Consider the following 15586-nt stretch of genomic DNA (forward strand, 5'->3'; position numbering starts at 1 on the left):
AATTTATAAGAATATATAAATAAAGAATAGCATATAACAGCCAGAAATCTGTAAATATAGCGTGAGAGGAATCAACTTCCACATTCATTATCTTATTGTAGGACTTATAGGTCTCATGCCCACCTCTAGTTTGTGATTGGACAGTAAAATGAGAAGCAGCAGGCTGATGAGCTCCTCTCTCTGACATTCTGCTTTCTCCTCCTATCAGTATCATGCATTGCAGCACAACTGATTGACATCTTGTGCTGCTTCTTCCCCTCCTAATACGAAATCTGCAATGGCAGGAGGCCAATGCCAGGTCAAAGTCAGATATTTACACTGATTGCATTGAATGTTCAGGATTTCTATTTTTTTGCCTAGGCTTAGCTGTAGTTGCACAGTGCATCCAATATTACTTGGTCAATATTCAGGTTATTTGGAAACCCTTTTCTTTGACTGAATGCAATATAAAGGAGGTGTTCCTGAACATGACCCCTTCTTGGTACTACTGAATCACAGTTACCAATCACATGCCAGTCTGGCTTGCATGGTTGAATCTGATTGGTTAGTCAGAAGAGTGAATCTAATCACTAATACCAAAACCTGAGATAGAAGAAAATGTCTACGAATCAGACTCACCTACCAGAAATGTGAGGAGGGAATGTCAGGAAGTAGAATATTTAGAACTAGTGTTAAATAAATTTGAGTTTGTTTTGGAATATCTGTGAAGATACCTACTAATTCTGCCAGAAATTCAATTCTGCCCAATGTGCTATGTAATGTTATCTTTTGGGGTGTGATTGGGGTGTATAGAAGGGCTACAGAACACTTTACTGCTGTCTATGAGGAGAAAGAGGGGAGTGTTCTATAGTCCTGCCCCTGGGAGACAATGCTGCTTCTCTTTAGACACTGTACAATAAGTAAGCCTGCAATGCAGTGTGAAAAAAGGTGTACATTTTTGGAAAAAGTTGGGTGAATCTTGTGTGAAACTTTTTTAACTATTCCCCATGAGTGGTGGCAAAGACTTCATATGTTATAGAAACTGTAAGAGGAAAAAAAACTGAAGCTCTAGGGCCAACACCACTTGGTAGAGCCAGCTCCACATTAGAGAACGAAGACACACCATGACCGCATGATGGCATAGCAGAGGCTCAGATTAAAAATGACTACAGGTTGGGGATACCAAGGCAGGAAGTAGAGACTAGAAGAGGATTGCTGGGTCCCTGAAACACATTCACAAGTACTAAGCAGTGTTAGTACCTGCACTTGATTTGAGTTCACAGAGGGGGAGGAAGAAGCAGCACGAAGAGGTGTGCCAGAATGCAAGGTGCATGCCGATCATCAGTCTTCTTCTTCACCTTTTAGGTGCAGAAAGGAAACATCAGGCCAACTCCCCTGATAGATTTAGCCATTTTGTATGTCGGAGCTTTTGTAAATCTTAGGAAAGAATGGACAGAAATACTCCTTCAGATCCTGTTGGCTTCAGGTTCTTGGTCTTCTCCATCGGCAGTGGTGGTGAGTGGTCTTTTCTCCTGGACTGGACTCTTGTGATGACCGAGAGTACATTAGATCTAAACTGAGTCACGATTCACCCTAAACACGTTTGTCATTGGCACCGTAAGCATCTGAGATATGAGAGGAATCTGAGATCTGAAATGGATGGTGGACAAGGTGAGTTGGCCTAGGCCACAATATATTTACACAGAGGTGAGTAGATAATAAAGATCAACAAATCATGTTCTCTTTAAGACCAATTATCTAGATTTATTCACAAACCCATCCTTGACCCGTTCTCTTTAAATCTTTACCTTGCTGTTCTTTCCCTGGTTCGTCTCCTTGCGTTTTACGGCTCACCTCTTGTCACCTCTTGGGGGTTTTTCTTTTTATTTATAACCACAAGGTAACAGCTTGTGTAAACTGAACATCCATCAACGCTGCACTATAATGGGATTCTACACCAACATTAACAGCCATGATAAATACATCAGTTTATTACGGCCGCTCTTTGTGACTTCGGGGCCAAAGTCAACTAAACAATACATACCGTGAGCCTTGTGCCAACAATTGCTCCTATGGAACACAGCCAGGAGCATTCTGTTATATGAATAGAACAATGCGCACTGACCATGAGAATGGCTTTGGAATATCTCTGTATATATGGGGCATTTTGTTAGGGAAATTGAGCATAAATCATACATAGGTACAATTAAGGAAAGTGAATTCATAATTTTTGGCTTGCCAAGCAAAAAGTCTCCTTTAGAGTCAATGAGGAAGAGGAAATTTAACTGTAGATAACCCCACAAAAAATGTAATCCTTCATGCCTTGGATATGTAGCTCCATTCATTCTCTTTTTTCAGGATTTTTCCTTAATTTTCACCTGGTGACCAGGCCGATAACTCACTTCCTTTTCTATATGATAAGGCTTGTTCACTGTCATGTATGTATGGAGGTGCAGTATTGTTGCCCCAGGACAAGGAGTATGTTAGACTAACAGGACCTCTTCTCTCTCCTCATCTCCATTACATAGAGAACAGGAATTGGGAAGGCAGGTAAAATTTTGAGATTTCATGCACAGAAAGTAAGGACTGGTAAGGTATATATAGTATGTTTTTGAGTTTTTATATACTTGGGAGCATGACTGCACTTTCCAATGATGTTTGCCCATTCCCCTGATCTGAGGAACCCAACCATCCACCATTCCATACTTACCAAGATCTGGTAGATGGTCATTTCAATCCCAACACCCTGGCTTGTCAGTACGAGAGTGAAACCTATACAACTGTACAAGTCTGGAGGGAGAGCTTGAGCTTTACCACCTACCATTGCCTTATGTATTAGAAGGGCTCCAGGGGGGAACCTCTCTTCTGAAGTTTCCTGCATGACCCAATATGGTCATTTTGAGAAGATCCTACTCTTGTATTTGATGTCAACAGAAACATAGAAATGCCAAGATTGTAGAGATGGAGATAGGAAATTCTATAAGTGATGCAAGAAGCCAAAACACATATTAGTCCACAAGACTAATGGGGGTGGGCTAACCCTTTAAACGCTTTTGCTGGACCTTTTAGAACAGCAGTTTTCGACCAGGGTTCTGTGTTACACTAGGGTTCCTCCAGGGGTTTCTCGAGGTTCCTCAACCAGTCTCTGATTGACCTGCCATGTGATGATGCATGTATAGTTCTAGGGCCAACACCACTTGGTAGAGTCAGCTGCATTACTAAATAGTAATGATGTTATTAGGTATTTATAATGGAGATTTTCTAGCCCCCATCGTAAGGGTTTTTTTCCCATGGACCCCCCAATGAATTGGTTTAAGCAGGGGTAGCCAAGAGTTTCTGAGGGGTAAAAAGGTTGAGAAATCGGTTCTAGAGATTCCATTAAAAAATACCTAGGTGATATAAAGTGATATACTACAAGATAACCAATTTTTTCTGCGTTGACTGAAGTTCTCTATTAAGGTTGCAGGAAGGCTTTGGGGCTCATTGAGAGTGATCTCCAGCAGTTTTGGGAGTCCGTCCAAGCTTGCCGTGTTAGGTATCTGTCCCAGATTCCTCATTAATTAGGTGTCAGGTTAGCCAGTGCTGATTATTTAATAATGACATCCTCACCGGGCATTTCACATATGCTACGTTCCATGGCTTATCCTTTCTCTGACAGCCAAGTGTAATTATCTGAAAGATTGAAGTCTTCATTATTTCCACTAATTTATTGAACTCTTAAAATTAATGAACCTTTCGTCCTTTTTTAAATGTGGCTGATTACCATGGGAATGTCGAGCAAAAAAAGAAAAAAAATAAGACATTTTACCAAAAAGATTGATGAGGAATAAATGGATCTTAAATTATGCAAAATATTTTACATCGAAAAGTCACACAAAAACACTGGGCGGCTGAAGAGGTGATGAATGTCAAAGGCTGATAAGGCTATGCTGGATGAAAGATGGGATGAATCTGACAGTGTCATGATATTTTTCATGTTAGTTGAAAGTACCTAACAGCATACATTCATATGATAGGGACTATAGCTAAGGGAGAAGACCATTGTGGATGAAGCATGAGGAATATGATGTATCAATGGGTGCCTCTGCACTTGTTCTGGAGGAGGATAAAAGAAAAAAAAGTAATTAATAGGAATAGCAAAAATTGATAGTTTTCAAATATTTAAACAAGATTTTATTGTAAAATGTTGCATTTTAACAATTTATATTTAGGTAAGAAGAAAGGGAAAATTAGAGCCTGGCTGCATGCCCTATGCCCCTTGTATCCATAGGATATACCTTCAGCTCCCTGTCAGTGGTATGTCATGGTTAACCATTTTAACCAAGCCTTTTGGCATGTCATTGCACTTCTTTTACTCATCCTTTTACTCTTCAATGTTCTCCAGGAGGTGGATGGTCCTGGATGATGCACAGAGTGTTGCTGATAACTGCTTGTACCAGTAAGTACAGGTAGCTGTGCCCATAGGGTTGGACCCTGACACCCTGCACCCACAGCCTTTCCTCCTCCTGGGGGTGACCCTAAACATTGCTGAGCCTGGAGGACTTTTGTGACCTACAAGAAGTCCCACACTGGACAATGCTTTATTGAAAGCGCTGCTTATTGTTTTATTGTCCCGCTTGGGGAGACAGGGCCACTAGGGGGGGCCATGGCTTGCACAGAAGTGGTGTGAGCCATGAGAAGGACCAAGGCGTAAAGTCTTAGCAGTAACTAGATCTTCTCTAGAGCCTCCAGTGGTGAGGATGTGGCACTGCTTGTGACTGCCAGGTTGCAGTCCTTGGGCACACCAGGTTGGGCAGGATGATACACGGTACCAAATCACTAGGCAGAAGAGTTGTCAAGGTCAAGGCAGAAAGCAAGCAACAGAGGTCAGGTCACAAGCCAGGGGTCAAATACCAGGGATCCAGGAGAGAAACACTAGTGACACAGGGGCCACTGCAGACACAGGAAACACAGGAGACACTGGAAGCAACAACTGGCACAGGTGTCACAGGAATATCCACACACGTAGAGGAACACTGGAACAGCACAAAGGGAATTGGCTGGGCAACAAGTGGTTAACAAGGGGACAGTGAAACCACTAAATTTACCAGCAGAACTTGGGGGCTTAGCACTAGTGAAGACAAGTTGCACGAACGCTGATTGCTGTGTTTGAGCTAGTTAAATAGCTAGGGATGATCAAGAGGACATTTCCTGATTGGAAGGCGGGATGGGCAAAACTGATAAAACTTGGAAGAGCAGATGTGCCTAGGGTCAGAACTGCCTACATGAGCAGAAGAGAGGCTCCTTAGCTTTAGCAAGTAAGAGGTAATTGTGACAATTATCTGGACCGTTCAAGAGAAAACAGCAAAGGCTGCTTTTGGTGGCTTGCAAGGGTGCAGTAAGCTATGATTGGCTCCTGAATGGTGCATAAGCTGTTTTAAAACTGTCTCGGACCAGTGCTAAAAAAAGCTGGGAAAATGGTAAAGATTTTATAGAACACTCATCTAGTGTTGAGTAGGACAAAAAAAAATGTTTGTAATTTTTGAACAAATATCAAAATTAACATTTAATAGGTTTCTACATGTATATTGAGTGCCTTGTGCACATGTAGATTGAAATATAATGACAGCTCTCAATGCCATGGCTTTGTTCACAAGCCATGTTGGCTTTATTTTTATTTTTTTTATGACAATTATATGTCATCTACATGGTGAAATGAAAATTTAAGTAAAATGTGTGTAAATGCAAAATCCCTAATTTCATATCAAATGTGGCCAATTTACTTTGCTGGCAAATAAAATGCAAATTGCAATTTTCTTTGTTGAGATCATGAGATCTATGTGATGATGAGTTACCATATCCGCACACCATTTTGTGCGGCCCCCACAGTCTTTGCTGAATTTGGTAATTATTAGATATTATGAAGAATGTATAAAGAGGAGCTAGAATACAAAGTTGGGGAAACCAACCAAAATTCCCAATTGGACAGGAAAAGGGTTGAATATCATGCTGGGTAGGGGTCACTGTTGACTCGTTCAGATATATACGAAGCTCATTTGTCCCACCAGGTTCCATCAGATTGACTAAAAAATCCCTTTTGGATGAGCTGACCCTTTAAAGCAGCAAAGCCCACACATTCAATATAGGACAGATTATCTCCAAGAAACCAAAGTTGCAGAATAACTAAAGACTTAGCTGGCCTGCCCAGGATATCATTAATGATTTGAAAGACTCCTAAAATAATTGTATTTGACATTGAAAGTGTAGTAAGATCTGCAAATTATTATGTATTGAGTCAGGGCTTTGATGCTGATCACCATTTCTGGAGACATCAGATTTTCAAAACATATTAAAGAAAACACGGCAAGAACAGCCCGAGCAAATTATCCGCAGATGGTCAGGAGGTCTGAAAAAGAAAAAAAACTTCCTTCAAAAGCTGTTTTATTAATAGAGCCGGAGATGGTCGGATAATGGCTCTTCTCACTCTTATCACCAACAGCTGTGTAATCTATGCTTGTTTCCTTTACAGTCACAGGTGAAGGCCTGATCAAGGTGATACTTTCCATAGAGGAAAGGATGGGCCCGCCAACTACACCAGGTATGCTCATTTGTCTGCTACACATAAACCACATGTTAATAAAGGAATTTCCATGTTTCCACTTTTCAATCTTGTATGGCTTTCCCAATGGGGTTTGTTTTGGAAAGGCTACGAGTTGCACTTTCACTTTCCCTCTCCTGCAACACCCACTCACCTACCTTGCTTTCTCTATTCAATGTCCACTCACCTGGAATGTAGGAAGACTTTATGTCAACTACAAGTCACCAGTGTCAGAGCTTACACAGGACTATGGATTCCCAACGTGGGGGTTTAACATTGCCCCATGGAGTAAGTCATATGCTCCTCCTTACTTGGAAGTACCAAGTAGTTCTTTTGCAGGTATAGGCCAGAGCATTGAAAGAAACCCATTTCTATGTCCTGAATGAGAACAGATTTGCTTTATAGCTCAGCTCTAGCCATTACTTCAGCCATGAATCACCTGTTGACCCTACCAGAAATTCAGTGCTGTATTGTGTACTCTGCAGGGATATTTTCTTAGCCCAGCCCTAGGTATTAATTTTTCATCCCTGCCCTATGAAGTGTACCCCAGCCATTAACTTTTCAGCCCTGCCCTATGAAGTGTACCCCAGCCATTAACTTGTCAGCCCTGCCCTATGAAGTGTACCCCAGCCATTCATTTTTCAGCCCTGCTCTTTGAAGTATAGCCCAGCCCCAGCCATGAATTACCTGTTGACCCTACCAGAATTTCAAAGCTGACTTGTACAGAAGAAGTACAGAACACGTTCCTTTCCTAATAGAAAGGAAAAAGGCATGTTTTCTGTTCCTAACTCTTCCTGTCCCATGGTGACAACATTGCTGCAACATATTTATAATACATTACAATATATATTACTGATTTGGCTTTAGATACCTAACCCCTAGATAGCTAACCTCTAGAAATATGTTAAACCTGGGGTCAAAGGCTTTTTTTAGGTCTGGATGACATATAAAAAACATTTTTTTCCCTCTAAAGCCAGTGAGTACCTCTTCTCTCCGACACTCCATGGGAGGGTCTCCCTGAATCTAGACTTACAATCCAAGACTACTGGTCCTTCATTGGAGAGGATGATAACAACGTCCGCGATCATGGCACAGAAAACTTTGTAAAACTTTGTAAAAGAGAAGACTAGGAACAGGTGGCATAAAAGAGATTTTTTTTCACACTCCTAAACATAAATGAGCTTAACGGTGGTAGCCCCAACAGAAGGGTGTTTTTTTAATCATTTTTGGAGATAAACTTCAACATTATCAAGTGCTTCCCATTCATCCAATCTCATTTAATATCATTTTGTTTTTTTATTCTTGCAGCACCCAGTCCTCTGCCACTTCCATTTCTCCATTGGTCCTCTCCAGATTCCTGGGTTGGAGTTGGAGAAGGTTGGGGAGGACATGACTCGCCAATACCGCAGGCAGGAGATGATGTTATTATCCTACCCAGTAAGTACATCTAAACACCCCTCGAGAGTTCTACAACGGCTAAAATCTCAATAAACTATTTCCTAGGGCACGCAGGCTTTTTATTATGACTACAATGTTTTGCGGTGGGCCTGCAGGTTGATGTTAATTTACAAGCCACCCAGTTTTTTTGGTTGTAATCCTCTTTTGAATACAGTTTCCTCGTCTGTATTAGGTTATCTCTCACAGATGGAAGTCACTATCCAGCTTGAAGATGAACAATCAATATGGGGGTTATGATTCATATCATTACCAAAGTAGTTGGCAGACCACTACACGTCCCTTCTGGCAATGAAGAAACAAATTTAAAACAAGAATAAGAAAAAGGATTTTTTATCTCATCTGTCGGGCTGGATGATAAGGAAACAGAACGCTTTTAATGTATTTTTTAAGGGAGTTGTAGCACCTTAGAAACTTAATAAGTTTAACACATTCAGTTAAGCTTTTTTAATACAAGCTGTTATTTCAAATATTTGCTTATGTATGCAGTGCCCATGCACAATTGGTTAATGTCTATTTGCTACGTAAAGCATTTTGAGGCTTGTTTTAAATCTAAAATCTAGGCTAAGCAAATCATTTATAAAAGCAAGCGGCATGTATAGATTTATTTGAATCCTGGTGTTCATTGGTGCAGAATTGATCTTCAGGGACCTTCATGATCCCTCATACAGCTTTGCCTTTTGCACAGTCTTTGTGCAGCCCATTGGTAATGTCCTAGCTACTTTTACAAAGTTATATGATGGTTTTCAAAGATATTTTTTGCCGCCTTTAATATTCATATTTATTCACTATACACCAGTCTATACACCCCCAAATTTGTTGTGTTAAGGCAGCACCACAACCGACTGAAGTTTGGAACTGCTACATTTTGGTAATGCTGGGCACCTCAATCCATTGCAGTACATTACATTACATGAGTTGTGGTGGACTGCAATATAAAAGTTTTATTGAATTGCACATTGGAGTTACATTCGAGTGCTCATAATGTAGCAATATGGTTGGGTGCCTAAAACTTTCAACCATATAGTGTATGTTTTAATAAGTGTAGGCTTTTTTCAAGCTCATTTCTTGCACCCAAAAATAAATGTTTCTAAAGTCTAATAATTTCCTCCAAATTCGACCACTTTTGGGGTCTGCCAACGTTTGCCATAATGGGCCAATATGCACGAACCATATAATATTATGACACACTGATTTCTGAAAGTGCTCTACAGTAATGTGAGGTTGGCAACTCCCCATATCAACTCGGCCCTTGCTGCTACCTTTTTTTTCCAGGTCCAATTGCCTCTCGCATTGCCCATTGGGCAGGAACTGATAAAAAAATAAAATTCCCATGCATGCTCTATGAAGCACCGGCTTTTATTCATGGCCTGAAAAAGATGTCAGGATTGGCCCGGAACTGCACACTGTAGCATGTGCTACAATCAGCCCAAAAAAACAGTAGCCAAAGAGAAACCTAAAATATGTACTACCTAAACCCTCCCTGCTGACATTTTTTAATTTTACAGGTTAAATTCCACTTTAAAGAAATACCTTTGCATTAAAACTTATCTCATTTTTGTCTTTGACCAGTCCAACCTGACCTACAAATTTACATAAACATTCCCATATTGCCAACATCCAACCGGAGATCTCTCTCCTTGTTCTTGTGCTTTGCTGGGCAGCTGCCATCTGCACGCGGATAATGAAAAAGTCTCATTTCTGAAAAAGCTTCCTAAAACCCCCGAATGGAAGATGCATTTTCAGATTTTCAAAAATGACACGTTTCTGACACTAGACACATCGACTGGAATGAAAATATGTTCTAATTCTGAGCGAAAAGGAATGTTGTTTTGAAGGGTATAGATATGATATCATGTAGCCTGGGGCAATTTTTCTTTTTTTTTTTTTCTTCTTCGTTTTTTTTTTTTACTGTTGGAATCCACTCTGTTATTCATTTTGCGTTTTTCTTTGAACTTTCTCTGTTTGAAGAGATGAATGCCAAAGTACTGTATCTTACATAATGGCTCTTGTGTTAGACCTGATTTCCATTGAATGGCATGCTATGATGTTTTATATAGAAATAAGGCTGATCAAAGGCATTTGATGTCGGAGCCGCAGTCATTAGTGGCTTCTCAAACTCGCACGCTTAGCATTTGCTATGTACCTGTGAATTATCATATTAAAACAGGATTTTGTCTGTAATTTTTATTTTTTTCTTATTGTACCTATGCGAGTTGTTTGGCTACATCAAGTAGTGAGGAACGGATCACATTGAATGAATGAAGATTTGATCTGGTGCTCTTGTTTCCTCATCATGAGATTCCTTTCACTAAAGCCTGAGATTTCTCTTCTGCTGAATTCTGTATTTTTTGGCTGTCAATCAGAATTTAGTCTCTTTAATTGGTTGGGATTGGCTGTGTAGGCGGTGAATAAAGATAATTGCTCAGATACTATAGGTTGCTTGTAATTAATAACCAAAATAATACACAAAGGTGGGCATAGACAGTACCTTGAAGTGGAACTAAACCCACGATACTCACCTATCCCCATTCTATCATAGGGGGCCACCATCTTATTTTTTTCCTGGATTGGCAAGACAAGATAAAGTAATCTGTAACTACCACCAGCCTGGTTGTAAAATTTTCAAAGTGAGACTTTAGTTCCATTTTAAGCAGCAAAAATTGTGTTTTATAAATGGTCAGCCTTCGTCAGAGCTTAGCCTAGGACATTCCTACTAATCATATAATGGGGTGTGCTGAACCTGCTGCAAGTCAATATATATATAATGCAACCATTATTGTATCATGGAAGAAAGAAGCAGCACAGAGGGTACAGTCCGGGTTGACCTAGACTTAGAAGAAGTGGATTAAAGAATGCTGGCCATTAGGCTGAAGACATCTAATGGGGGAAAAACTGTAGAGGAAATTTCTGGATTGAAATTGAATATTGTAGCAAAATGTGGTCATTTTTACGTGGTTGTTATTTTTGGCAGGAGTTCTTCTACCATGGATATAGATAGTCCTCACCAATGTTTATAAGTAACTCAGTTACTATATGAAAACTGTGAAAAACAAACAATTATAACTTTCCTAACCTACTGCTGGCAACACCAAAAGTTTCTGGTAAGGAAAAAAGCTTGATCAAACATTTTCTGCATACATTACTTGAGTGTGTTGGGTGCTGATGTCCCCTTCTGCAAACGGTGGGGTGTTCTGCTGGCCCACCCATCACGTCAGGACACAGGGTCCAGTGGAAGAACCACAGAATGGCATCTAAAACACCCTTGTAAATGGTGCTATGTAAATTATAGCATGGGGGTTTCTTTAAAGCAGGGGCGTCCAAACTTTTTGCAAAGAGGGCCAGATTTGGTGAGGTGAAAATGTGTGGGGGCCGACCACTAGTGTGGGTGTGGTCTGCGCGGGTTCCACACAGCACACGCCCACCAGGGTGACGTGAGGGATTCCCTGTGCTTGGAGTCTGGTGTCAGTTCGGGCTCCGTGGCGTGGTCCGTGCTATAATGGCGAAGGGGATTTCCTGTGCACACATGGGGAATCCCACCCTGCCGAATATGCCCGCCAAGTAGCCGGCTGATAATTGCAAGGTGGTTGATCAACTGTAATGAAATATAATATTGCTTTTTTGTACACAAGTATTTTATACTGTGGTCAACAGTGCTGGAAATCTGAACACAGGTAGCAATTGGCCCCCGGGCCCGACTTTGAACATGTCTGCTTTAAAAGGTCTAACTAGCATTCTAGGTATTTAATGTACAGCGCTGCATAATATGTTGGCGCTATATAAATCCTGTTTATTATTATTAATAATAATAATAATAATAATAATAATAAAAAAAATAGGTAAGTATTTATTGCTTCCTTTGCAGGAAGCTTTGATTTTTGGCATTTTAAGAATTGCAACAAAAAATCTAGAACAGATAACTAAGGTATGAATAATATACTGTAATCTCTAAGGACTGGAAACACTCAACTTGTTTCTAGTAAGCACAACCTATGTAGTATTTGCCCAAAGCTTTATGTTAAATTATAATTGTCCTTTACATTGCAGATTTGTAATTTTTTGGAAGGAAAGATTCCATTGAATTTGCAGATCTTGATGTTATAATCCAAGGAGTCGGAATCATTTTACTGTAAAAGCATGTCACATGAATTCATAGATTTGTGTTACATCACAAAATTCTGTCCCAGGCTTCCTGTACCTGTTTGTTATTTTTTCTTTAAAGCCCAGCAATTAGAGAGCGGGATTATATGAAGTGTTGTACATGACAAGACTCTGAGCATACGATGTATCCGCTGGAAGATACATGACAGTCTCTAATAAGGGGAAAGGAGGAGGGGGTTGTTTTATTGTACTTAACTTCTTTTTAATGAAAGAAAAAATAAACAGTATCAGTAACACACAGTCTTAAATAAACCTTCTGTCACTGTATGAACCTTGAGTTTTGAGTTTTTCAGCAGTTTCCATTACACCAGACTCTTCTGGCCCATGATTTTTGAAAATACTTCCTACAGAAACTTCTTGCTGCTTAAGAAAATTGGTTTAGCAATTTATAAATTTTTTTCAGCCTGTTACCCACTGGTATGCTATCTATATTTTAACATTGATCTGAATATAAATGCCATTCGGTGGTCTAGTTATGTACTAAATACAATAGACCATTGGACAATATGGTGTCTTATAGCACCCAATTATAGAATTGTATAGTGTGCTGAAGAATCTTAGTGATGAAGGGTTTGGCATCCATGCTTTTTAGTTCTATGGCCCAGCTTGTGAAAATTAAAGTCACACTTTCTAGTATTTCTTCGGACAGACTTTTGCTTTGACTATAGAACGCGTTCTCCATGTTATTGTTCCATAAGCTTATCCAATGACAAATATGCAAAATTATTTCCATCCAGAATTGCATTAATTTTTTTATCAAGATCTTGTCCTGATAATGGAAGAGTTGGACCCTCTACATGTAGTCTGGGACATCCCAAAAATTCTGGTGGAAAATCTATGTGTGATGTCTCATGCTCCCTGAACCATTCTTCCACCTTGAAATGCGCCCCTGCCATTAGGGTAGACAAAATCCATTGATGAAAAAAACCTAGTCATTAGGTATATTTAGCTGATCTCATTTTTTGGCACAATGTTATTGAACCTAGACCTGGCCAACTGAAGCAACCTCACATCATAAAACTGCACCCCAAGATTGGGAACTTTTTTGGCCTGGCATTGTTTATTTTTCTTTTGTGTTATTTCGCTTTGAGTAATTTGGTTATCTTGTTTTGGGTAGGGGTAGATCCTATGTGTCACCTGTGGTTGGCTCTTATCTATTTTATGATAACAAACTCCGATTGATTGCTCAATATGTCCACATACTCTATTTATTTGTCAGAATCATCACCAGTCTTCTTAGGTTACAAGTATAACCTCCAATGTTGTTTAGTTTAACTTTACATAAGTATGGTTGGAAATGGAACCATTAAAGAACATAATTTATAAAAAAAAAAGGTAAATTTACAAATGAACAAGCTGGCTACATATAAGAAGAAAAAACAGTTATTTGTCTGACACTTCACATTGGTTTGTTCACTTTCACATCAGTGTAAAAAATGAAGAAAATTCTGCTTTCTCACAAAGCGGCTGATTTATTAAAGCTCTCCAAGACTAGAGAGGATGCACTTTCATCAGTGAAGCTGGGTGAATCTATAAAGCATTGCTTAAAATGTTTGTAGTATATAAATACTGAAAATGAATAAATTTTAATTATTTCTTCCCTGCCAGTCTCTGTTTCATGTTGTCGGCTCCTCTTTATTGCTTTTCCCTTTCTCAGCACATTTTGCTGCGGTTTCTAGCTTCCCGTCCCCTGCATTAGTTCTGTCTGCCCTTCTAACTTTCTTGCACAAATTATTATTTGTTTGACTTTTAATAAAACTGGAGAGTGCTTTGGAAATGATCATGCCATGTGAAGGCTTGTATGGGGCTGCCTTTGTGCAAAATGAATGAATTGTCTTGTTCTTTTATCCCCAGACAGAACTGTCATCGTTGATATTCCTCTGCCTCCACTTGGTGGCCTCTATGTCCTTGGAATTTTGGAGTTTCCTGCACAGTCTAGTAATGTTTTAAATGTCACCTGCATTCTTATTACTGGAGGGGAACTAAGGATTGGTAAGTAATATTATGAATAAATAGTAGACATGAATATTCATAGCAGCCCAGGCAGTCACTATGGGATCTGAGCAAGCCAGTGGTCCCTATCAGTGATTTTAATAGTAACTTTCAGTATTAAGGTCCAAAGTCATCCCCCAGTATCCTCTTTAGTTACAGAACCCCATTGTTTTCTATGTGCAGTAGGAAGCATTTGTTTGTCTGTCTTACCTGTGTACACATATTGAATGTGTGAAAACAGAACAGCTGTTACATTCTCATTGCAGCTACAGGTCCAATCTTTACCCAAAGCACTGGTCTATATAGTGTACTAACTGGTAAGTCAGTTGTCCTGCTGGTGACTGGTGACAGTTGTCCCGCTATCTGGTCTTGAGGAATACTTTATTGTATTATCAATGAAATGTATTGTAGCAGTTGACACTGCCAGCTGCTACAGGCTGTTAGCTTGGAGAGCCCCATCAAAACTTATCAAAACTTTGGTACGGGGCGACCTCTTGAAATTGTGCTATAATAGGTTTACTATAAAAAATTCTAATGTACATTTGCAGTTAACACAAAACTAAACTAAAACAATGTGAGTGTATCACATTGCATGGTGGTGTGTTGCTAGTGCAAGGCTTCATCTCACAGTTGGAGGGGTCTAAGACCATCAGGCCATTTCAGAACACAGATATGTTTTATATTCAAGTGAAATGATGGGCAGAGTCTAAAATGTCCTTGACTGTGGCAAAACATAGTTACGCAGACTTACGCAGTCCCTCACCACTAAACCCCTTTTTCCCTCCATTTGTTACCCACTTTACCACTTTTACCCACCTTTACAAATAACCCCCCAAATAAACACACCACAATATGTTGGTTAAATGGCTAGTAGGCCTTTTATTATAACAAATATTAATTTTATTAATATAAAAATAAATATAAACTTTAGGACAATCGTCAACAAATAATAAACACATAATAAACAATACATTTGCCATAAATTATACTTAAATATCTTTTAAATAACAATTTAACATAAACAACACTGGTACCAATTTAAGCTTTTACTGGTTGCTGGTCCTCCAAGGCCACCAAATTACAATATTTGGGTCTGCACCTTAACCACAATCGCTCCCAGCCACCAAGTCTCCCAGCTTGGGAACAATAGATACTTTCTATTTTTGTGCAGATCCCCAACAACTACCTCCAAACACTGTTTTTTAACAAACATGAACAATTCCATAGCCATTTTAAACCAATCAGCACACCCTGCTTAAGGACCTCAACCGCACACACCACTATTCTAACGGAACAACCCTTAACTCGATTTGCTAACTGTACCCAACCACTAAAGAGGGCGGGAGGACGAAGGCTTGATGGGGGGAGCGGCGGTTTGTATGATTTGCAGAAGAAAAATTTTGCTAAACACAGCAGAGATTG

General features: G+C 39.6%; 1 protein-coding gene across 1 annotated transcript in view; it reads left to right on the forward strand.

Moving 5' to 3' along the window:
• Positions 1-15586, forward strand: part of LOC140329675 (fibrocystin-like) — an 81493-nt gene that overhangs the window by 7617 nt on the left and 58290 nt on the right. Inside the window, exons 2-4 of the mRNA XM_072410068.1 lie at positions 6488-6556; positions 7865-7993; positions 14027-14164. Coding sequence (XP_072266169.1) covers positions 6488-6556; positions 7865-7993; positions 14027-14164 — 336 coding nt within the window. The remainder of the gene's footprint in view (positions 1-6487; positions 6557-7864; positions 7994-14026; positions 14165-15586) is intronic.

This window comes from Pyxicephalus adspersus, chromosome 4 (genome assembly GCF_032062135.1).
Source record: "Pyxicephalus adspersus chromosome 4, UCB_Pads_2.0, whole genome shotgun sequence".
In the NCBI taxonomy this organism is placed as follows: Eukaryota; Metazoa; Chordata; class Amphibia; order Anura; family Pyxicephalidae; genus Pyxicephalus; species Pyxicephalus adspersus.